Source organism: Sylvia atricapilla, chromosome 3, assembly GCF_009819655.1.
Source record: "Sylvia atricapilla isolate bSylAtr1 chromosome 3, bSylAtr1.pri, whole genome shotgun sequence".
Classification (NCBI taxonomy): Eukaryota; Metazoa; Chordata; class Aves; order Passeriformes; family Sylviidae; genus Sylvia; species Sylvia atricapilla.
The window spans coordinates 4,677,352-4,702,308 of NC_089142.1; the positions used below are offsets into that span (position 1 = coordinate 4,677,352).

The window sequence follows — 24,957 nt, forward strand, 5'->3', positions numbered from 1 at the left end:
TTATGTTGAAGGTGGCAGAGCACTGGAGCGGGCTGCCCAGGGATTTTGTGGATTGTTCTTCTCTGGAGACATTTCAAACCCACCTGAACACATTTCTGTGTCATCTGCTCCAGCTGAATCTGAGTTACCAGGGGGTTTGGACTGGGTCGTCTCCAGAGGTCCCTTCCAGCCCCAACTCACAGAATTACAGAATGGTTTTCATTGGAAGGGACCATCTCATTCCAACCACCCCGTCACGGGCAGGGACACCTTGTATGTACCTATATTTATACATGTATGTAAAGATCTACATGTTTACACATGTAAATATGTATGCACAGGTTTGTTATAAATGAATAGAGGCCATTCAAAATAACAGAATTTATTTAGAAATTTTCCAAAATCCAATTAAAAAGCCACAATAAAATTGGACAACATCGATGGAATGCTGGGAGGGCAGAGTGACAGTAACAAAGGTACCATCCAACCTTGACCACACACACTGGGTCTCAGCGTAGGGTTTTTATACAGTTTATTTATCCTGAGGCTAAGTCCATTGAAAGTCTAAGTATTCATGTATCTCTTTATTTCCAATCGAGGTTTTGAAAAGAGTTCTCTAAGTATGAAAAGATGATTTGATAGTCTTTTCGGATTTCTCCTTTGGGGTGCTGATTTGGCCATCCTCCGGATCCCCCACTAGACAGATATCAGATGTCGAGCAGCCGTGGAGGCCCATCCTTGATGAATGGGCCATCTCCAGTCCGGACTATGTCATTTGTGCTGCAAATGTTGTGGTTTCACAGCTTGCACAATAGGCCTTGGAATCTTGGAGACGCTCTGGAGTAGCTTTTTAATAGATCAAACTTTTGATACAATATAATATTGATACACGAATTTTTCCATTACATTTACCACAGGTTCATATATTTTCCACTTTCAGCCTGAACAGCCACGGAGGAGAACAGGATGAAACCAAAGGTGCTGTTTTGTGTTTCCATGAGTTTTGTGACTCCTGCCTGTGATTGTGATTCCTTATGTCCCCAGCAAGGGAGTGCCCTATTGTTGGCACAATTCTTGTCTTAAGAGTATGATCGGTATTGGCTGAGATCTAATTTTACAAGAAAAGGAGCAACAACCGATCAAAATTGCTTAAAACGGGAATAGGTTTCGCAGAGCATTCGAATAATTCTGCCCGGGGCTGGGGGCTCCGCGGCCCAGGCGGGTGATTAAACGGAGTTATTAAACACTGAAGAGCACCTCTAACACCGAGTTTTAAGGCGCGTTCGGAAGCCTCGGGGCCGGCCGCGCACACCCCTCAGGCCACGCCCCCGCCTCGCGCTCATTTCGGGAGGCGCCAGCGGCGCTGTCCCCGCCTTGCTGCGCAGGCGCGCGCAGCCGGTGGCGCGAGTCCCGCGGTGGCGCGGCCCCGAGATGCCGATGGAGACGCCGGCGGAGGCGGGAGCGCGGCCGGCGGCAGCGCAGGGAGTCCCGCAGGCGGCCGCAGACAGCGGTGAGTGCCGGCGGCCCGGGCGGGGGCCCAGCGCGGCTCCCGCGGCGGCGGCGGTGCCCGAGAGACCGCGCAAAGTGCGGACGGCGGGAAAGGGGGGGGGTGCATCGCCGGGCCTGCCCATGCGCACTGGGTATGCGTGTGCATCATGGTGGACGCGGTGCCGTCGGGTTTTGTTGGTTTGGGGGTTGTGTTTTGGGGGGAGGGAATTGCGATCATTGTGTTTGTTTCTCCTCGCAGAGCCCGAGGTGTTTGAGACTGTGCTGCCAATCACTGTCTTTGTGCTGAGCGATGAGGATTTTCTCCAGGATGACGATAAGGACCAGGAGGTGTCCATTCCCGAGGTGGAGCAGGAGTTTAAATTAAACAACAGCCTTTGTCTAAAACATGAAGTAGAGCCTTCAAACGACAGTAGCAGTGCAGACAACTGGGACGCAAACAGGAATGTTTCAAATGAAGATAATTGTATTGAGCACTCTGAGGATAAGTGGTTTGTTGAGAGTGTATGTAACACATCAGAATTACCTTTAAGTGATGGGTTTGGGGCAGACACGGATAAATATGGTCAAAATTGCACGTTATCTACATCACCTTGCAAAACAGAGCTTCTAGAGATAATAATGGAGATGGACTGTGGCGATAATGATGGCCTTCAGAAGATTCCTCTGCTCCTCTCCTCTGCTGACACTGACACAGCTGACACTTTTGAGACACTGGTAGTGGAGCCCAAACATGAAGAAAAACCTGTCAGTACTGCAAGTGTTCCCCTTGATGGCAGTCCACAGAAACAACCAGATATCCACAAGGAATTGGAGACAATTGTTAAAATGGAAGGTAATATATTAATAAGATTATTGCAAGAGTTTAAAAAATATGGTAAACTTCGAGATTTTGAAATGAAAAACTGTGTAGAAAACCAGTTTCTTTTAGAGTAAACATTTCAAATTAGATTGATAAATGCAGCAGAAGGGAAATATTGCCTAGAATATGCTCAGTTCTTTCAGAGACTCCTGCGAAAGGCAGTGAAACTACAAAAAAGTTGTTACTTTGTCATTCTGCTCCAATGAGAAAAAGGGTGGCCTTTCATTAGGGAAATGTTCTTAGAATAAAAACGCAGAAAAAGCATGGTATTGTGAGAATGGAGCATTAGAAAAGTTTTGTGTTAGTACTTGAGAAGAATCCTGGCACAAATGTGTTCTGTTAAAAACTGGATGTGGTGTTGTCCTGTGAAATTCAGAGTCTTGAGTGTGAACAGCATGAAAGAAGGTGGCTTCTAACTAGGAGCAACGCTTAAATGTTGGGGGCAGAGGGGAGCATGAAGAGAGGCATTATGGAAAAAACAGAGGGAAATAATAAGGAAGCAGAAGTAGCAAAGAGCAAGCAAGTTGTTAGGCAATTTGGGATTATCACTATGAATTAATCATGAATATTTGTGATTGTATGAAATGTGACTTTTTTTTATCTCCTTGTAGATCCTGATTCCTCAAAGAATGAAGATAATGAATTTGATTACAGGAAAGTAATCAAAATTGAAGATGAAACACCGAGTTCTCTTTCAGAACATGGCTTGAAAGAAGAAGTGAAATTTACCTATAATTATTCTGATCCATTTCTTAATGGATGTTCTCCTACTTTTAAGGAAGATCTAGAAGATGGAGAGAAACCTAACATGAATGCTTCCACTTCTACTGAATCAAATGCTGCTGGAGAGCATATTTACAAGATGCTGACACCATTCAGTAAGAAAAGACACCAGCAACAAAAAGTTGTTTCTTCTCTTGCAAGCTCAAAAGAGTTCCAGAGCCAGCAAGAAGGTTTAACGTGGCTTAATGGCAGTATGACCATCACACCTCTTCCTAAAACATCTTGTTTGACAAAGAAGAATGAAAGATCAAGTTTCAAGTGCAGGTTTTGTAGTTCTGTGTATAAATGCAGTGCTCACCTGAAGAAACATATTTATTCAGCTCATAAAGATAAGAAGGTACATAAATGCTGCTTTTGTAAAAGAACTTTTTTCTTTTCTTTCAATCTTAAGAATCACCTTAAATTTCATAAGAAAATTGCTAGGTTGCAGAAGGCAAGAAAAAATAGAATAAGTGCGAGAAAAGGGAGGCAGAAAGGATCTGAAGAAAGAGAATCTGAGACCAAGAAAAAAGAAAGTAAATACAAGAAATTTTTCATTAAAATTGAAAGGGACTTTACACCTCTGGATGTGCCAGTTAGCTTTTCCTGCAGAATTTGTTTCTTTTCTTCGTCAAGTCCTAGGAATTTTATTAATCACATGAAGGGACACAAGGAGAGACCACCTTACCAGTGCCCTCAGTGTGATTACTCCTGCAGCAGCTTGTCCTACCTGTTAAATCACATGTACTGGCATGCTGGCTATAAGCTCTACCAGTGCAGGTTCTGCACCTTTTTTTCATTGTATTTTGCAAGCATGGTGAGGCACAGCCACATCCACACAGGGGATAAACCATATTCCTGTGGGCTCTGCCAGGCAGCATTCACCAGCACCTCAGGGTTGGAGAGGCACAGGAAGATACATGCAGGGACAGAAACGTGCCAAGGGCAGCAACCCAACTGCCTGAGTGGGAGAAAGAAAACCGAAAGACCTCCAAAGAATTATCCATGTGATGAATGTAGCCTGGTGTTCTACACTAAAGGACACCTCAGCTTTCACAAGAAATTTCATGAACAGTTAAAGGCTAATGGTTATAGGAGTCAGAGCAATAAATACTGTAAAAGCAAAATATGCAAAGCTGATGGTGATTCTCAGGGCCGTGTTTCTCACTCTCTTTTTGATAGAGAAAATACTTGTCTGGGTGGGGGAATCCTGGCTTCAGAAGTGGAGCTTGAGAAAGCACGTGATGTGTGGGACAATAAGAAAATATGCCCTGGAAAGAAAATCCTTCAAAACAGCCAAGGATGCAACAGCCTGGCTGTTCCTGGAAATAGATCAGAAGTTCCTCAGACCTCTTACCAAATGGATAGTGTCACTTACAAAGAGGAGCAGTTCTTCCAATCAAAGGCCTCTCATTCACGAGTGCAAGATGATGATGCTTCATTCCATAACTTCGGGGAAAAGTTGAAGGATACATATCCTCCAAATTTAGATACATTCCAAACGTACAGATGCCAGCACTGCAGTTATACTACCGCTGTTCTTAACAACTTCAGGCTGCACCTAAAGATACATACGGATGAAAAACCATTCGTGTGTGAAGAGTGCAAGGAGGCATTTAAAACATCAAGCCATTTGCAGAAACACAGCCTTCTTCACGTGAAAAATGGACAGGAGTTTGGAAGTTGCCTCTTTGTAGAGAGGTGTTTAGAGAACCTTGAACTGCATCGTGAAGTCCACAGAGGCACATATCCAGAAAGGGATTTTGATTCCTACCAAAGCTCAAACAGCTCCTTGCTTGATTCAAAAGTCTTTGGAGTTCAGCAGGGTGTTAAGAGGGGCTCAGCAAATGATGTGCAAGCACAAAGTCAGCCACTGCTATATGAGTGTGCAGAGTGCAGCTATGCTACTGGCATTTTAGGCAACCTGGAACTCCACATCAGAACCCACACAGGTGAGAAGCCCTACAGCTGCACCGTTTGTCAGAAGAAGTTCCGTACTTCCAGTCACCTGAAAAGGCACAGACTCACTCATTTGAACGTGGGGCACTTCAAATGCATGAGCTGTGACTACTCAACCAACAAATGGCTGTCCTTGAAGCAGCACCTGGCTTCGCACACCAGGGAGGGCATCTCCTCTCCTGGCTGCCATTACGAGCACAAGGAGCTGCCTGTCAAGACTTACAAGTGTGAGGAATGTGGCTATTGCACAACCCACAACGGGAACCTGAAGCTGCACCTGAGGATCCACACCGGGGAGAAGCCGTTCCAGTGCAGGCAGTGCTCCCTGGCCTTCCGCACCTCCAGCCACCTCAAACGCCACCTGCTGACCCACCTCAGGCTGCACTGCAGGAGGTGCAGGTATTCCACGATGGACAAACACGCTTTCCAGAAGCACAAAAAGAAGCACAAAAAGAAGTACAGGTGTGCGAAGTGTAACGTGGTGCTGCTCAGCAAAAAACTGCTGGAGAAGCATAAGCAGCATCATAAACTTGGAATGCAAGGTTGAGAATTAGAAGTTGGTGCTTGGTTTTAGACGAGTTTGCAAGTCCTGACTTTCTTTATGGTGTGTTGTTCCTTTGCTGTGCCCAGAACAGTGGCTGGTAATGGATGCATCCAGCATTTTAGTCGAGAGAGTGAAACTTGGGGTACTGGTTGGTTGCAGGTGTTTCTGAGAACAGCAGTTCTAGCACAGGCTGTGCTGAAGGTTTTGGAGACACTTTTTCATCGCTGAGTAACTGCTTCAGTAGAGGTCAGTTATTTTGGCCAGTGTTCATCTGTGTTTGAACAGTTATTTTGCACCACTTATTTTCTGATAAAAATTTAGTAAGAAAAAAAGTATCTTTTCTAACTGAAAGAATGTCTAAAGGGAGGGAAGGAAAGCCATGGTATATTTTATAGTAATAAATTTTCATATAAAAATTATCAGTGTATCTGGATGCTACCTCCCATCTGCTGAAAGTTGCCTCCTTTACTCCCAGGTCCTTTTGCAATACTTCTAGGAGGAAAAAAATTAGTATTTTGCCAAATTACAGAAACAAAATAAACGTCATCACTGGGTAATTGTGACATGAAAATGTTTTACATGTGTCTGTATGTATGTTTATTAAGCTTTTACCTTTTCCGCAGTTTTGATAATTTGAGTAGTCTGACAGAAATGGTAGTTCATATTCTGTTAATATGAACCCTTGCTGATAATTGTGAATGCTATTTAGTTTCATTGAAGAGCTTAGCAGTGTCTGAAACTGCTAAATTTATTTTAAGAACTTTAAATTTAACTGTTAAATTTATTTTAAGAAAATACTGTGTGAAGAGTACTATGCAGTAGTACTATGCAGCAGTTGGTGCAGGTTGTGGTGAACCCACATGGATGCTGCTTCCAGTTTATATTCAAATCTAGACAAATCTTGGTTTGTTTAGGAGTTACACAATGCTAGGAAGTCTTGAGTGTGGTAAATGGTTTCAATAATAGTGTGTTAGGCCCTGGTGTGAGGAAAGACAACAGCAAAGGAGTGTCCCACTGCTACAGCTCAGTCCATGGAGCAGCAGAACAAACCTGTGGTTTAATTTAGAGAATGCAAATGTGGACCTCAGTGCTTTTTTTTTTTTTTTTTTTTTTTTCCCCCCCCTGCTCCTGCATGTGTGCCTTTCTGTAGAAATACAGATAATATAATGTAGAGGTTCTCTGGTAGGACACAGGCTGGGAAGGGCTGCCCAGACAGGTAGTTGAGTTCCCCTCTTTTAAGGTATTTAAAAGCCATCTGGATGTAGTCCTGGACAACCAGCTCTGGGTGGCCCTGCCTGAACTCCTGCAGCCATTCTGCGATTTGGAAGACGTTTTTCAATACTGCATTGAAACTCATGGACAGATGCATGTATTTAAGGCCAGATCAGCAAAGATATTCAAGTGATCCAGTTCTTTGTAGCTTCAGCAAAGTCAGACAACTATCTGTGCCTGACCTGTGGTGGTTACAGATGAGTGGTTTAGACCTTGGAGCCACCTAATCCAGTTGTGAGAAAGAAGAATGTTATCCTGTATGAAGACAAAAAAAGCATTCTTGGGAAATACTAATAGTTACTCAAGCTTGGAGAAGTTTTTTACCTGTGTTATGTTACAATTTTCATCATTTATTTGAAAAGAACGGGTACAAAGAGAAAATAAAAATACTGAAGGAATTGTAAGCCTCTGTATCAGATGAGACCAGGAAGGTTAAATCTGATAGAGCCCAGTTGTTTAAAAGTATGGTAGAGTCTTTTTTAGGGGGATAAATTATCTGCAGTAATTTTTGAAAGAGTTTGTAAATGTAAGTTTGTTAGTTTCTTCAAGTTTTAAGTAAGAACAAGAAGGTATTTTCAGTTGGGGCTTGATGGTTTTGTAAAAATGATTATTCCTAGTCACCGCCTCTAATAAAAATAAATAGTTCAATGACTTCTGACGTTGCTTTATGTTCATTATGCACTGCACTGGATTTTTGGGGTTTCAAAGGTATTCTCAGTCTGCTAAGTCAGTGAAATTTAAAGGTTGAGGCATGTTCAGTTTCAAATTCAAATAAGACATGGGCTGTTGTTGGTATTTCTTTTAGTAGCTAGAAATGTGTAATATTTTTTATTCCTGCAGTTTAAACAAAAGTCAAAGCCTTTCCTAAATTTTACTATGAAGTTTCCTATTTAAATCAAGAAAGTTTTGTAATTTTCTCCATGAGCATATCCCGATTTTGGACAAAACAGAGAAATGTCACAAGACAAATTGAGCAAAAGGCTGTCATTCTACCTGCTGTGCATCTGCTAATTAAATGAGTGCAAGTTAAACTAGAGGTGATGTAAATGAGCAATAGTGAGCTAGACCTGTATGGTGTGGTGGTGCATCCTCCTGTTTGGGTCACACTGGTCTCAGAAAATCTCATTAGGGCTGGTGAACTAGGGATCCAGCTCCTCTGGAGTTTATCCAAAACACTGCTCCCAGGAACTTGTGCTGGCCAAGGAGCCCCATGGGTTTTAACAGCCTTGAGAACTTATTTTTCTTACCTGAATAACCACCCAGGTGAAACAATGTTTTCGGTTTTGAACTTTCAAAGAAAGAGACATGAACTGCAGCCAAGATAGAAAACTACTGTGACCAAAACCAGCTCTTTTGTGACTCTCTGAACAGTACAAAGTGAGACTCTCTGGGCTCTCCAGGACTGCAGTGGGCTGAGAGCAGCATTTCCCTTGAGTGGGGCCTCTCTGAACCACACAACCCCCAGGCTGGAGATGCCCCTGGGGGCCACGGCTGAATGGCAATGACAGATCCTGAGCTGAGATCCTCACCCTTTGAGACTCAGCCCTTCATGTGTTGAAAGTGACATGAGTACTTGTGAAAATTGCTCAAATTCAGGTATGTACCTTGTACAGCCTCCTTTAGTGTGTGTGTGAATATGCAAATGCACTATCAATGTCGCTCTCCTGTAGAATCATAGAACAGTTTTCCATTGGCAGCTTAAAGATTATCTCGTTCCACCCCCTGCCATGGGCAGGGACACCTTCCACGATCCTAGGCTGCTCCAAGCCGTGTCCAAACTGGCCTTGAACTCTTCCAAGGACGGGACAGCCACAGCTTCTCTGGGAAACCTGTGCCAGGGCCTCACTACCTTCAGAGCCAAGAATTTATTCCACACATAAACGCACGGGGGTTTTCACTGCAATTAACAAAACACCCTCTAAACGGCACACTATGGAGATGCGATTACCTTCCGCTGTCCCTTTCCTCCCTCACTTGCGTCCCCTTGGGGAAATGTGAAGAGTTTAATGAACGCCGAGTTCCTCCTTTCGGCCCGTGCGCTCCTCCGGCCGCCAGGGGGCGCTAGCCCCGAGCGCCGCCTCAGGACACGCGGGGGGCTGCGCATGCGCGGAGCGGCCGGACCCGCTTCCCCGCAGGAGCAGCGGCCTCAGATCCCTTGAAAAAGCCGCCGGTTCCGCTTCCCTGGGAAAGCAGCCGGACCCGCTTCTCGCTTTTCTGGCAGAGCAGCCGGCTCCGCTTCCCTCGCCCTCGGCACCCGCCGCCGCTGAGGGCGACCGTGCGCGTTCTCGGCCGGCCCCGCTGACGCCAGCGGCGCTCCCGTCCCCTCTCCATTCTCTCGCTCCAGGGGTTCGTCCCCGCCTCCCTTCGCCGCCAAGATGCCGCGGATTATGATTAAAGGCGGCGTGTGGCGGAACACCGAGGTAGGACTCGGCGGGGTTTGAGCCCTCGTCTCCCGTGAAGGCCCCTGGAGGTGGGGGAGGCCTCACTGGTGCGCAGGCGCGGGGAGTGTCGTGGTGCGCAGGCGCGGGGGGTTCGGGTCTGGGGTGTCCGGGGCAGGGTCGGGTCTGCCGGAGCCCCTGGGCCGGGACAGCACAGGGTTGGGGTCCGCAGGGCCGAGTGCAGGGGAGGGCAGCGCAGCTGGGGAAGGGTCTGGAGCACAGAAGGGTCTGATGAGGAGCGGCAGAGGGAACTGGAGGGGCTCAGCCTGGAGAAAAGGAAGTTCAGGGGGAACCTTCTGGCTCTGCACAACTCCCTGACAGGAGGGGACAGCCAGGTGGGGTCGGGCTCTGCTCCCAGGGAACAAGTGCCAGGGCAAGAGGACATGGCCTCGAACTGCCAGGGGAAGTTTAGGTTGGGCATTAGGAAGAATTTTTTCGCAGGAAAGGGTGATTATGTATTGGAATGGGCTGCCCAGGGAGGTAATGGAGTCGCCATCCCTGGAGGTGTTCAAGGAAAAACTGGATGTGGCACTGAGTGCTGTGGTCTCATTGACGTGGTGGTGATCACTGATTAAACTCAGTGATTTGAGAGGCCTTTTCCAAGCTAACTGATTTTGTGATTCCTTGGCTCTCTGTTGGGCTGCATTCCCCAGCAACCTGTGCCTTCCTCCTTCCTGCTGCCTCAGTGGGCAAAGGTGATTGTTGGTGTTTTTCCCTCGGGCTGCAGGTTGGGAAGCTCAGCCACGTGTGTGTTGTGTCCTGCCCCAAAGAAGTTGTTCCCACTGCCACTAGAGTGGAAGCACAGGCTGTGCTGGGCTTAGAGATGTCCCTCTCACAGACTAGAATGTGACTTGTACTGCATAGGCAGGTTTCTTATGCTCTAGAGGAATCTCTTGCCCTTGAAGATATTTCCAAATTGAAAATGGCAAAGGCAGAGTCATAGAATTTTTAGGATCAGAAAAGACTTAAGATGACCAAGTGTGCAGCCATCAATCCAGGACCACCACCATGATCACCATTTAACATGTCATTAAGTGCCACGTGGGTTTTTTATCACTTCCAGGAATGGTTCCAATGCTTTACAACCGTTTCCATGGGGGGGAAAAATCCTAATAACTAATCTAAAGCCCTGGTGCAACTTCAGTCTGTGTCTTGTCAATATATGTGGGCTCTTCATCTGCAGCCCCAAGAATTACTGTTACAAAAAAGAATGATCCCCTCCAATTTTGCTGTCACAAACATTCAGAACCACAAGTGGTGAGAAATCAAGGATGTCAGTTTTATTAAATACATGTTTAAAGCAAAAGGAGGTACCTGGCACTGTGAAATACAGAACTCTGTCACTGCATACTGTGAACACCAGGCATGTGTGTGGTTCCAGGAAACAGTGAGGAAAAAGTAATAGAAGTTAAAATGTGCTGTGTGTGCTTTTAAGCACTTGTGATATATCAGTGGTGTGCCAGGAAGCAGCTAAACTTGCGGTCAGCAGAGGACAGGAAAACTCATGTTGTCTTCACCCCATTCTTAGGGTCTTCCATTCTTGGTAAATTTTGGTGACTGTTTAAGAGAAAGAGCAGTGCATTAAATGGAATTACAGAATATCCTGGATGGGAAGGGACCCACAAGGACTATGGAGTCCAGCTCCTGCACAGAACACCCCAGAAATCCCACCTTGTGCCTGAGAGCATTGTCCAAATGCTGCTTGAATTCTGGCAGGCTTAGGGCTGTAGCCACTGCCTTGAGGAGCCTGTTCCAGTGGCCAAATGGATCCCTAGTTCATCAGGCTTTGTGTACCAGTGATAAAATTGGTGTTGGGTTGGTTTTTTTTTCCTTTTATTAACATTTTGATTATACATACAGCATTAAAAACAGAGAAAGTGGGGCCAGATGATACCAGGTCATTCATAAAATGACCAGTTACTTGCAAAAAAAGCCTGTTGATGTCACTGGTACAGCTCCTGTGTGCCATAGAGCACCAAGTTAAAAAGAAACACACAAGAGAGGATTTACTATTTATTTTAGAACAGTAATTACATGAATTGTTGCCTGTAGCAGCTCAAGCTAGATGAAGAGCTGATCATAAGTTCACTGTCAAAGCTGCTGTTCTCTGGGAGGTGTCCGTGGAAACAGTGTCAAACTCACTGAACACTCACTGGGTACAGGACAGGGATGTCTGTGGTTGACAGGGCTGCAAGAATAGCTTTAATGCATTTGAAATACCAGTTTCTCTGAATAAACCAGAAATAATGAACCCACTCATTGAGGGAGAGAGGGATTGATAGATGGATGAACAGAAAATTGATAGCACTTCTGGCTTTTGATCAAACTCAGTGCACACTTTGTTGTCTGTGAACAACCTGGCTCCCAGGCTGAATCTATTACATTTTTATTCCAATTGTATTAAAATGTGAAAAATAGATAATTTTGTGGTATTATTTAAAACAAGGCAGCCAGAGATATCTGCCAATTCAACTTTTTTTTCAGTTTTGTTGTCATTACCAAACAGTTCCTTACCTCTGCTGCTGTCCTTCAGGGAAGACACAGAGCCTTTAAACACTAATGCATTAGAGAGCATTGAAAATAGTAATTTGGGAAGTTCTGTTGGATATATGAAGTTTGGAACAGTAATCATGTGTCTTTTTCATTTAATCTTCATAGATTTCATTGGCCTTTAAAATACAAATCATCATTTTTCTTGGGCATAAAATGGAACAGAAGTAGCAGTGTAATGCTGTTTCCGCTGGGCCAGCCCATGAAACTTACCATGTTCTTCTTTGCTGGAGCTCAGACTTTCTGTTTTGCAGTCCATAAGGGTATTTATTTATGTTTTTTTTCCAAGGATGAAATTCTGAAAGCAGCTGTTATGAAATATGGCAAAAACCAGTGGTCTCGAATTGCTTCGTTACTGCACAGGAAATCAGCAAAGCAGTGCAAAGCCAGATGGTAAGTGAGAGGTTCTGTGCCTGGGAATATGACCTTCATAATTAGTGGAAATTTAGGAAAAAATGTTACCACAGACTAATTTATGTCCACAGAGCATCAACAGTTTTAACACTGTTGGATTTTATCATGGAAACTTCAAATTCTTACTGCTTGAAAGTAGTTGAACAAAAGTAGCCAGATGTTCTGTTTGCCAATGACTGCAGTGTTAGCAAATGCAGGATCACTTTAAATTATAAACATTAGTGTTGCCCTTTATTTAAACATGTTTTAATTGGTGGATATTGCCAAGGAAGTAAAATTATAAGATACTAATCTCTCTTACATATAATTTTCTAATTTCATGTAATGGGAGTTTGGCTTGAGGGTAAACATTTAGAAACTGCACTGTGAAATGTAATATTTTATAAAAAATAGGAGCTTTAAACTGATGCAAATGCTGATGCAGTATGAGTGTATTTGAGAATCAGACTTTGTTTCTCAAGTATTGAAATGGACATATTTAATAATAAATCTCTACTTCTTGTAGAGAAAATAGGACTAGCACAGTTGAGGATTAATAAGATAATTGTTGAAGGCTCCAGACCAAACAGTTCTACCATTTCTCTATCTTTGACAGTGGCAATTTTGGCTTTTTGCTTCAGGATTAATTCTGTGACTCTTTACTTTGCCTGAATAGAGGTGGGAAAAGGAAGAAGAGGCAGTATTTGTATGAAAAGTGCTGGATAAATAATACATTTTAAAGCTCAGATACATATGTCATTAAAACACTCTTGAAGACGAATCAGTGGATAACTTGGGTCTGTCATACTTAATTTTTTCCCTTACTCAGGTACGAGTGGCTGGACCCGAGCATCAAAAAGACAGAGTGGTCTCGGGAGGAGGAGGAGAAGCTGCTGCACCTGGCCAAGCTGATGCCAACCCAGTGGAGAACCATTGCCCCCATCATTGGGAGAACTGCTGCACAGTGCTTGGAGCACTATGAATTTCTGCTGTGAGTTTCTGCTTGCCTTGAAATACTAGGAATACTCAAAAGAATCTGTGGAGTTGTAGCAATGTGTCATTCTCTTCTCCCATGCTGATAAATTAGGGTGGTTTCCAGTCATCTGAGTCCTTTTGTAAGCAAATCTTTCAAGATTGTTTTCAGTCACTTGTGCCAAACTTGAAAGAAGCTCCTGGAACCTGGAGAGCAGCTTGAGTAGAGATAGGTGTATCTCTTCTTGCTCCTGGTCAAGGGGCTGTCTTAAGATTTATGTTTTTATTAGGCTGTTAGGGCAGTTTTGACTGGCTGATCAGCAGGAGTGGGTATGTGAGAAAGAAAAGGGACATAAAACACATGTTGAAATGGCTGAATGTGCAGATACCATCTCTCTGCTACAAAGAGTTTCTTTAGGCCACAAGAAGAGAAAGAATGTGCTGTTTTCCCTCATGAGATTTCTCAATTCTGGTGCTATTGGTTGAGTAGAAAAAACATCATAGAAAACTCGATTTTTTAATTGTGTCACACTGCTTGAATTCTTGTTCTTATTGTTAAAGATTACCTGAGAAAACTTCTTTACTACTAGCTCTATCAGTATTGTATTTTATGTAATATTTTATTGTTGTAATGTAATACTCTGTTGGTTTCTTTTGTCTTGTTTAAGGTAATGGAACTGCATCACACTTGTGAATTGTATAACAGATGTAATGTATTGTACAGAGTACAAGGTTACTGCTTTATTATCAGTCTTTGGGGACATTTAAGGGATGGTTATTATGAGTCTGAGGGAAAATGAGGAGCTGGTGGTGACACCTACAATGTGTTTTTAGGGACAAAGCTGCTCAGAGAGACAATGAGGAAGAAACTGCTGATGATCCTCGGAAACTAAAACCTGGAGAAATCGATCCAAATCCAGAAACCAAACCTGCCAGGCCAGATCCCATTGACATGGATGAAGGTGAATTAGGATTATGTTTACCATTTTAAACAGAAATCTGATCTGTTTGATTTTTTTTCTGTTTACACAGCCAGTGTGCCTTGGTTTTCTTCTTTTTTTCCACCACCACCTGGTCATTAATTTACTTACAAATTTTGTCTTATTTTTTATCTGGCCAGTGAGTTACTCTTTTCCAGTTTTCCTTTTCTTGGTGTGTTTCTTGCCTCCTTATCTGTCACCTTCATCTGTTATAATAACTGGCTGTTCTTTGCTTTGACAACTTCTCTGCTTGTTTGAATTCTGTATCTTCATCATTTTCCATCAGCTCACACATCTCACATGAATCCATGCTGAAGCACAGAACTGCCTCACTTTTTTTTTTTTCTTCCTTGCAATGAATGTTATGAACTGAAAAATGAGCATTGTTGAAATTCCATGAATGGACCATTGGTGGTTTTGAACAGTCACAGGTTCACAAAACCAGTGCTCTCAGCTCTGGCAGTAAATGCAATTAATAAATTCTAAAGATAGTACTCTCAGATAAAGATGTAAGTGGAGTTTTACTTCCATTATGTGGTCATTTTGCCTCTTTATGTAAATATCTTGACTTGCTGTTTATACTTACTGATACTGTTCTCAACATTAGGAGGTTTTTTTCTAAAAATCTTCATTTCACCTGGCCAGTGATTCAGTAAATACATTGGGACAACTTGGCCATTAGTGGTGATAGAATGATTGATTGGTACATCTTTTAAAGATGGTTTTCTGATCTTAATGTCACCTTTTTCCTGACTCATCTTTGAAGTGCAGATTCACTGCTGTATTTATCTGTACCATTGCAGATGAGCTTGAAATGCTGTCTGAGGCTCGAGCGCGTCTGGCGAACACACAGGGAAAGAAGGCCAAGAGGAAAGCCAGGGAGAAGCAGCTGGAAGAAGCTCGGTAAACTCACACTTGGTTTCATATCCCAAGACTGCTTTTCTTTCCTCTGCACTTGAAATCACCTGGTTGTCACTGTTTCTTTAGACGTCTTGCTGCTCTCCAGAAAAGACGAGAACTTCGCGCCGCCGGGATTGAGATCCAGAAGAAAAGGAAAAAGAAGAGAGGTGTGGATTACAATGCAGAGATTCCATTTGAGAAAAAGCCTGCCCCTGGTTTTTATGATACATCAGAAGAAAATTATCAGTCCCTGGATGCAGATTTCAGGAGACTGCGTCAGCAAGACCTGGATGGAGAATTAAGATCGTAAGTGTGTGTTGTAATAAGGAGGGAACAGTGTACTTGGGAAGAAAAGCAGCCGATAATGTGTGTATGTTAAGCCCTGGAAACATGATGTGTGTGGGAAATGTATTTTTCATGGGACAGACATAAGTGTGAGTGGCCTCTGCCTTTTCAGTTTTTTGTGGTTTTTTCTTTGCAAAAGCTCTGATTCACCTATTGTCTATGACCACCTTTTTTCCTTTCCTCTAGTTCACCTTTTATCTATCAGAAAAAAGCTTCTCATGAATGTTCTTGCTCTTTAAGTCATGAGCTTTTTTTTTTTAGCTGTTCATTTGCTTGGGTATTTAGTGTCCTTTAAGTAATAATCTTATTAAGATTGCTGATAGAAGTAGATCTGTAGTATTACTTTTGATGGAGTTGTTCTTAAGTTGGCATCCTTAATTTCTCCCCATCCCCCCAAAAAATCCCCAAAAGTGTAGTTGAGAAGTTAAATGCCACTCTTGGGTACATACTTAGTTGTACAGTTGCACTTCCCACTATTTCTGCCAAAACTGCTTTTTACTGAGAGAGTCCAGTGCCACATACAATTTGGTTTAGTAACTCATGTGGTGTTACTGATTTTTCTGTATGGCTCTTTGTTCAGAGGGTCAGGCAGGAGCTTCAGACTGAAGCTTATGATTTCACTGACTGCCTCCATTGCTGTTTGAAGGAAATGCCATTTTTATTAAAGACCCAAGAGAAATTGCTTCCCACTTTCCCCAAAAGAAAATGTTCATCTTCCCTTCCAGCTGCTGGAGAAAAAGGGACTGTTCACATTTCCTTGTTTTTACTGTCTAAATTCTTGGCTTGACTTTTTTTTTTTACTGATCCAGTGATCCTGTTGATTGTAGTTACTCAGCCTAAAAGCTGAAACTGTTGACTGATTCCATCATTTAAAAGCATTACACTGCCCTCTAGTAGGTTCTGCTGCAGGATCTGCAGATCACATCTAATCACCCACAAGATGCTCCACTCTTCCTGCATTGTTTTATTTCAGCATATCCAGTGTTTGATAAAGGTCCAGCCTTTTTGCTCTTGGCTTCTTTGCTTTGCTTTGTAGCTGCTCTGTGTGTTCTGAGATGATTCTGTTTTCTGTAATAACAGTGAGAGGGAGGGAAGAGAGCGCAAAAAGGACAAGCAGCACATGAAACGGAAAAAAGAGTCAGACTTGCCCTCAGCTATTCTGCAGACCAGTGGAGTGTCAGAATTCACCAAGAAAAGGAGTAAACTGGTGCTGCCAGCTCCTCAGGTGAGGTGTTTACTGATAATAAACAACTTACAATGCCAGTACCAAACAGTGCTTTCTGTTTATTGAACAGATCTCAAAGTTATTTTGTGTCTTATTGTGCCTTGGGATTTTCTCTTTCCAAGATATCTGATACAGAACTTGAAGAAGTTGTAAAAGTTGGGCAGGCAAGTGAGATTGCACGGCAGACTGCTGAGGAATCTGGAATCACAAACTCAGCTTCCAGCACTCTTCTCTCTGAGTATAATGTAACCAACAACAGCATTGCTCTAAGGACTCCCAAAACTCCAGCAGCCCAGGACAGGATCCTGCAGGTAGAGTATAAATGTACAGGATGGGTTTTAATTTTTGGAGCAGGAGTCGGCTGAGTAGAAGGTTTAAGTGCCAGAGAAACACTCCTTAGATGATGTGCAGTATTGGGATTTGAAGCAATCCCAGGCTTCAGGACACTGAAGGGCATGGAAGCTGGTCTGCTTCTATTTGATCAATTGTCACTGTGTTTCAAAACATTTTGTTTCTTTTTCTTTTAGTCACATATTGTGTGAAGCTTTTAACCATTCTCCTGGTGTCTTGCATAATTTTCCCTTGTCTTGTGTGTTTCTCAGTGTTGAGGATGTATAAGTTCATCTCCTTAAAACAGTGCTTTATCTTATCCAGCTTTTATTTTAATTAAAAGTAGGAATTAACTGCAACAATGCTAGAATATTTTCATTGCACTTTATTGGCTTAAAACTTAGGTTAGCTAAAACCTGCCTTTGCAGCCTCTGATTGCCTGGATTTTTCGAAAGTGATAATGTTGAGTAACATTTTGTTGAGTGTGTGGAAACGGATAAATTAAATCAGTGCAGCTAGTGTGTAGGACAGAACAAGGCCCCAAAAATCCCACTGGAAAACAAAAAACCGTCTGAGTTGACAGTAAGCTGTATTTCAGCAGTTCCGTGATAGGCGAAAAGAGAAAGTTCCTGTCTCTACAGATCATGACCTAAGTCTGTGCAATGTTTGCAGGAATGGTCAAGCTCACCTTCCAATGGAGTACTCTGACATTATAAATGTCACATTATTATGCATATACAGAGTTCTCTAGGTGGATTAGTGGTCTTCTGGGAATGTATTTGCTATTTGTAGTAGTATAATTAGCTTATTTTCAGAGACTTAATTCTTCACTGTAATAAAGAAAAACGATATAAAAAGGGGGCTGTTCATAAAAGCCCCAATTGAGCCATGGATCAGAAATCTGAATAGTGACCATCTCTTTTGGAGCATTCTCTCTGAAGTGCAGTTTGGATGAAGTTGATTGAATTCAGGTTTCAGAGTTCAAGCGTGGTCTTCTCTCTTAAAATCAGGATTCTTAGATTACCCGAGTCACTAACAAATCTTGGAGATTCATGGAGTCTGGCAAGCTGAAACAATAAGTAACCCACTCATTTTTTGCAGCTCCAGTTTATAACATATTTTGCTGCCTCTCAGTGAAACAGTAGGGTTTATAAATACCACTGTATGGCTGTTACAGCTAAGAAATTTTAAACATTTTCCACTAACTGATACCCAAATAACTCTTCAGCTGTTCTTGCTGCTACTGAATCTGTTAAACATGACTGTGAATGTCTTGGTGAAGCCCTGCTTGTGTTGTCTGTTACACAGGAGGCCCAGAATCTGATGGCTCTCACAAATGTGGATACTCCCCTGAAAGGAGGTCTTAATACTCCCTTGCATGAAAGTGACTTTTCAGGGGTAACACCACAGAAACAGGTTGTTCAGACACCAAATACTGTGCTTTCCACACCTTTCAGGTAAACAGACTCTTTTTTGTGATGGGTGCCTGGGTGGGCATGTGTCTCTTTGGAGGTGGGTGAACAGAGCAGATTTTGATGTGTAAAATACTATCACAATTACGGCTTCAAAAGAAATTTTAACTCACTTTTATTTCAAGCTCTTGTTGCAAAAATTTCTCCTTCTCTGTGTCTTTAGAAAGCTCAGCCGTATCCTCTTCAGCTGTGTTCATACAGTGTATGGCTCACTGGAGTTTTGATCCAAAATGTGGCCTTCTGTGGTCTGGAGCAGTATAAATTATTCTGGAGCAATGCAGGAGTATAAATAGTAAGCTGGAGTGTCATTCTCAATGTGGATCCTGGCCTTTCCAAAGTACTACCTTGGAGTCAAAAATGTGGGAGGTCCCTTAGCCAAACCCACACTGAATTTTTGAAAAGCTGAAGTAAATATTTTATAAGCCATATATATCCAAAATAAAATATTTCTTATATTGCCAATCTAAATAGTACAGAATTGCTGGTTTAACTCTTACAGTGAACAAATATATATCCCACAAATGCTAAATACCGTACAGCTAAAACATGTTACAATTGGTACATTTTGTGTGTCAGGTTTTTCCACTTAGGTTCTAAGTTTACTTGTATCATGTTAGTAGGAAAAGTGGAGAAGGAAATAAAAAGGACCTTTATGGCAGCTTTTCCAAAGCAGCTTTATTTTGTTCAGAAGCTGTGTGCAAAAGCCCTGATCTTTTAATTAAAAGAGCGGCTCCAGCAATGAGGGCTTTTTTTGAAGATCTCTTGGTGTCAGTGTGGTGCAGAATCAGTGTAGACTTTGACCTGGAGTGATCTGGCTGTTGATTTGGGTTATTTTATATTTTAAAAAGTAGAGATACTTTAGTTTTGTTGTTTGAGATTTTTTGTGGTGTTTTTTTTTTAGCTTCTGAGGTTCCGATTTGCACATGTAAATATGCTACCTATAGGTCAGCTTGGCTTGCTTGCAGAAATGCTGTGTCAGTGGGAAGATCCAAGTCCTTGAACAGAGGGAAAAATTAATAAATCTGTGAAGTAGACCCTCATTCGTGTAGCAGGTCATTGGGATAGAGAACAATATTCCTTCCCAGTCTATAGGAGAAACAATTGGGGCCAACAAAATCTAAGACTTAATCCATGTTGCCCCACCATAGATGCTTAGAAGTAATTATTATAATGTAATTGCTTCTTCAATAGTCAGTGAAAGCAAAGAGGCTTTTTCAGTATGATCCATCCAACTGCAACGTGGGACAGCTGTTGGGCCAGATGATTTCAGAGTGAATGATTTGCCCAGGTGGTGGGGAAATCAGAGCTTGCAATTCAATCCTGATTACTGTATCCCAGAATAATGCCTGGTGACTGGATAAGCTCTTCTCTCAAAAGCAGTGATGGGAAATTGTGTTGGTGGGGTTCCTGAAGCTTCTCTTAAAATGATGATTGGCCTAGATTTCTTGACAGGACCTTGGTTACACACTGACAGGCTTAAACAGTTTATTTTTAGTGTTTTTGTAATTGTACTTCACAGTTTTGTTGCCTCCCGGGAAAAAAACTCCAGTTTAAATGTATAGAATGTGTTTATGTAACTTTTCCCAACATTCAGACTTCTGTAAGTAGAGCTCTTGAGTGAAAAAACTAATGACTGCCTGCACTTCCCTAGAACACCCTCTCAGGGGTCAGAGGGCCTCACTCCTCGAGGAGGACTGACTCCCAAACCTGCCCTTGGCACCACTCCTGGGAGAACTCCCCTGCGGGATAAACTGAACATCAACCCAGAGGAGGGAATGGCAGATTACAGTGACCCATCCTATGCAAAACAAATGGTAAGTAGCACTTAAGAAGTGGAAATCAGTGCTCTGTTAATTTTCAGGCTTCTAGTTCTCATCTGCTGGAAAGAATTCTATTTTATAATAAATAAGTGTTATTTTTCCACCTGTCTACAGGTCTGTCCTCAGCACATAATAAAATACAGTCTTTATTTAAAAAGCCAGAAGTCTTGCCACTTAAAATGGCTTTCAGTGTGCTCAGTAAACACACTCTAAAACTGTTTTTTGGAGAAGACATAGTTAAGTTTCCATCCTGTTTCTATCTTTGAAGCTGAGCAAGAAATGCATCTTGAGCAGAGATTCATTTTTCTTGTAATCCTACACAATCCTCCAATTCCTCATCATCTTGGCTTCCTGATTTACCTACAGGACCTTTTCATCAGTCTGTCGTGTTGACAACACTGAGCTAAAGGAGTTTAATTTTTGCCATTAGGAGCACTGGAGTTTTGAGATGTTCAGAAATCTGAGTCCCATCCAGACTCTTTCATCACCTTTGGCAACAGATGTTTCCATTCGTGGAGATTCAGCCAGATGGACCCTGCCAATTAGACATGGTATAAAAGGGCACATATCTAATAGGTAGCACCTTGGGAGCTCCTTTTATGTGGCTGATTCTGCAGCCTCGACTGTGGCTTTGAATATCTCCCACCTGAGCTATCAACAGTTTTCTTTTTGGCCTAGCTGAGATATCCACTCCAAGTGTTTGGCATGTTCTCACAACAATAACTCTTCGAGTTCAAAATTCCAGAGCTCCTCTTAGCTTGAAAGAGAAGTGTTTTTTTATGTACCTATACTTTGGTTCTCTCTTAACCTTTTTATAGTAAAGAGACTTTTTACTGCCAGAAGGGAAACTGAGGCTTCAAATTTCTGGTGGAATCCACTGGTTTCCTGATCTGGTGCTTTCTGGCTTTGCAGCAGACTGAGGTGGCCAGGGAGTAACTATATGTGTTGTTCCTGTCTGTTAATGCAGACAAATGCAGAGTCTGACTGTGTTGCACTCAAGATCTGAAGGCAGAGGTGTCACGTGTCACTGCTCTTCCTTCCCACAGGAGAGGGAGTCCCGGGAGCACCTGCGCATGGGGCTCATGGCGCTCCCTGCTCCAAAGAACGACTTCGAGATTGTTCTGCCTGAAAACGCAGAAAAGGAGCTGGAAGAGCATGAAGTAGATGAAACCTTTGTAGAAGATGCTGCTGATATAGAAGCCCGCAAACAGGTCAGTGTGTGAGATGGGGATGGTGCCTTTTGTTTACAATAAAATGTGTTCCTTCCATGGTTTCCCAGCATTTCACACCTGTTCAGTGGAAGAGGCACAGGATATTCTACAGGATAACAAAGTAAAATGCACCTGTTTTCTTTGCTGTTATCAGAGTATACATACACAGAGGCCAAATCAGTTTTCTTTCTAAATCAATTTCTTAATTTCTTAATGTTTGTAGCACATCATTTTCTAACACAAAGTCCCTAAGAATGTCTGTGACCCCCAGAAGATAAAAATTTAATTAAAAGCTTTTTTTCTACAGTGGCACATGCTTGATTTTAAGCACATAAGTACTGTAAGTACTGTGCTTTTTTTTTTTTTTTTTTTTTTTTTTTTTTCAGTTGGAGATTATTCTCTCAAGGCTAAAAGTTGCTGTTTGTGAAAGGTTAGACAGGTATATACAAGCTCAGGCAGGCTGGTAGCACACAGACAACAATATGCCATGCAGGGAATTGGTACGCTTGGCCAGTACCAGAGGATTACCCAGATAGCCAAGGTGTGAATGGGTCCCTGTTGTTTTGTTTTGGTTTGGAATCAAGGAAGGTTGGATAAAGTCCAAGCCTAAATTCTGCCAGTTAAATGGCTGTACTGACCAGTAACCAGAGACATTTTAAATCTTTCTAAAAACAGTCCCTTTTCTATTTATTGCTTAGCCTAAATTTTGTGTTACAAATCTCTTTTTATTATATACCTTATATAATATAAATGGGTTTTTTTTAATAAAAATAAATGGGATTTTTGAGTCCAGAGAAGTTTTTGACAATAGCTGTGCTTTGACAAGTGAAAAAAAAATTAAAAAATACTATGCTTTGCTATCTTTAAATGGGGTAAGCATTTCCCAGAATTTGATTACTGGTGTGTCCTATTTAGGGAGAAACATGTTTTACACATGTATATTTATGTCTTATGCATACATACCCTAATAAAAAGTCTGAATAAATACAAGTAATGTATATGTTTAGAATAAAGAATCTGAGTTGTACCATCATACAAAAGAAGAGCATTCTGCCTTCATGTGAAGATGTGACATGCTTGGATTAGAACATGGAAGATGTTGGTCATTGTTCCTGAAGTTCCTGACAACACTACTTTTCATGTTACTTATTGCTTGAAAATGTACTGTAAAGAGAACTCTCATGTTTTTCCACTTTCACAAGTATTGTTTCAGTGAAATACACACTTTAAGTCATTGAAGATGACAGAGTCATGGCTGCTAACTTAAGTCTTTCTTTTCCTGGTGGATTTAATGTCTGAAGCATTAGAGCAGTTGTCACACATGGAGAAATGTATAAAGAAATAAGTCTTGCTGGAGTTGAGATTGAAGAAGAATTTGATGCCTGAAAATGACTTTCAAAGATCTCTTTTCTCTTGGAGTTAGTCTGCTGTGCTCTTCCCATTCACTTTAGAGGCAGTAAATTACATTGTCATCACATTATTTAGCTCTGGCTTAGTAACATGAAGTCTTTATAATGAAAGGAATCTTCACTGCAATAATCAATTAGTTTTTATATCACATACCTTCCTAGGCAGCATCTGATTGTGGTACAGTGGCTGGAGTAACTCTTGGCTTGTTTGTTTAGGCTCTCCGAGAAGCCGAGCGAGCCAAAGAACTGAAGAGAATGCACAAAGCTGTGCAGAAGAATCTACCACGGCCCTCAGAAGTAAGTGGAAACAAAATTCACTGTTAACAGAAGTGAAAAGTAAAGGCTTTAACTATTATAGGAGGAAGTACAGTCTAAGGAGATCATGAGAGAATGAAATCTTTATTTGGCTATGATGAGTTACAGGAAACTTCCCTAGCAGAGTTATCATCAGGTATTTCATCTGCACAGATGTTGAGATTACTGCATGTGTCCCACCACAAGGGATTTTGGCACCTCCTCTGTGGGGTTTAGCTAATACATGAAATTCATACTATCTGAGTGGAGATATATGAATTTAATGTTATTTCTGATGTAAATGATATTTACAAACCTTTTTTTATTCCTGGGCAGGTTAATGAAACAATACTGAGACCCTTAAATGTGGAACCACCTCTAACGGACTTGCAGAAAAGTGAAGAACTCATAAAGAAAGAGATGATTACCATGCTTCATTTTGATCTTTTACACCACCCATTTGGAGAACAGTTTACTGGTAAGAAAGGGAAAGGCCCAGGATTTGGAAGCAACAACGCAGAGCACATGGCTTACTTGGAACAAAATCCTTATGAGAAGTTCTCCAAAGAGGATCTCAAGAAGGTGAGGATTGTGTGGCCTAAGGACATCTAAAATCTCCTTAGGGCATAGTTCTGTAATACTAGGGAAAAAAACCTGCACAGAATTCAGCTGGGAGGTCTGCAAGGAGTTGTATGAAGGGCTGTAATCATAGAGTTGAAGTTGGAAAAGCCCTCTAAGATAATCAGGTTTGCAAGTTAACCCAGCACTGCCAAGCATTAAGTAAGGGTGAGTAAATAGGTAAGGGTGATTTAAGGGCACGTTCTCCTTTCTGTGAGCTGATGTTAATCAGGGCTTTCAGCAGAATGATGAGGATGCTGTATTTTCCTATAGACATTGCCACGGAGATACAAATTTGAATGTGTAGTGGTTGCTTATAATTTTAAATAAGGGTAAGAGCAATAATACCCCAACAGTTACCAAATTCTTCTTTGCTGTTTCTGTAAATTGGTGTTAAATCATTGAGGCATTAACCAGGTGTGATACCCACCTTCTCTGCCTGTGAATTTCATTAATCCAGAATTACAAAGCATTTTCTTCAGAGCAGTGCAGACCGAATGAGACAATGGTAGTCAGCTTGTCCCTTGGAGCAGCAGATCAAGTTGTTTAATTATGCTTGTCAGGCTCGATCCAGGCAAACTGTGCTGGTGCAGAGCCTGCTGTGCTGTGGCAGCTGCTCTTACAGCCATACCTGGTCCAGAAGTGCTGAGCAGGCAGATTGGGCCGTGGGCGGCCTGGGCACTGTGTCCTGTTTTGCATTGTAATCCCAAGTTAAACAGCAACTCTGGACCAGGGCTCCAGTTGAGGGTGTTCATTTATTTAAGCAGCTACAGATGTTGTCTTTTGCTGCCAAGTGACAGATAGGCATTTCTGTGGTTTAGCTCTTTCAAAGAGCTTCACCTGTGAAGCTGTGCCAGTAACCTTTGACCAAATGCCTACAGGAATAAAAATGAGTAAAAAGAACAAAATCATGGGCCACCAAGTTGTCTGTCTCTCTAGGCTTGTCCTCTGACAATACCTGTTGCATCTCTGCACCTAAATCCCCTGTTCCTTTAAGGTGACTCTAAAGATACACTCACAGATTTTAAATACATGTCCTTGACTATATCTGACCAATAAATATAGAGCCTAAGAGGAGAAACAGTGAACAGTGTGTACTTCCAATTTGCTGTTAAA

The 24,957-nt window shown here is 42.1% G+C and overlaps 2 protein-coding genes across 2 annotated transcripts in view; both read left to right on the top strand.

Annotated features, from left to right (window-relative positions):
* The first annotated feature begins 1,608 nt into the window (after positions 1–1,608).
* LOC136358598 (zinc finger protein 607-like) lies at positions 1,609–7,536 on the top strand. The gene is made up of 2 exons (XM_066314473.1): positions 1,609–2,320; positions 2,959–7,536. The coding sequence occupies exons 1-2, from the start codon at positions 1,609–1,611 to the stop codon at positions 5,613–5,615; spliced, it is 3,369 nt and encodes a 1,122-aa protein (XP_066170570.1). The 3' UTR covers positions 5,616–7,536.
* A 1,453-nt stretch (positions 7,537–8,989) lies between these two features.
* CDC5L (cell division cycle 5 like) overlaps positions 8,990–24,957 on the top strand; it is a 31,040-nt gene continuing 15,072 nt past the window's right edge. The window contains exons 1-13 of the mRNA XM_066314648.1: positions 8,990–9,304; positions 12,162–12,265; positions 13,095–13,256; positions 14,072–14,199; positions 15,021–15,120; positions 15,205–15,423; positions 16,543–16,687; positions 16,810–16,998; positions 18,326–18,474; positions 20,141–20,303; positions 21,356–21,520; positions 23,146–23,226; positions 23,560–23,805. Of these exons, the coding sequence (XP_066170745.1) occupies positions 9,260–9,304; positions 12,162–12,265; positions 13,095–13,256; positions 14,072–14,199; positions 15,021–15,120; positions 15,205–15,423; positions 16,543–16,687; positions 16,810–16,998; positions 18,326–18,474; positions 20,141–20,303; positions 21,356–21,520; positions 23,146–23,226; positions 23,560–23,805 (1,896 nt within the window). The 5' untranslated portion in view covers positions 8,990–9,259. The remainder of the gene's footprint in view (positions 9,305–12,161; positions 12,266–13,094; positions 13,257–14,071; positions 14,200–15,020; positions 15,121–15,204; positions 15,424–16,542; positions 16,688–16,809; positions 16,999–18,325; positions 18,475–20,140; positions 20,304–21,355; positions 21,521–23,145; positions 23,227–23,559; positions 23,806–24,957) is intronic.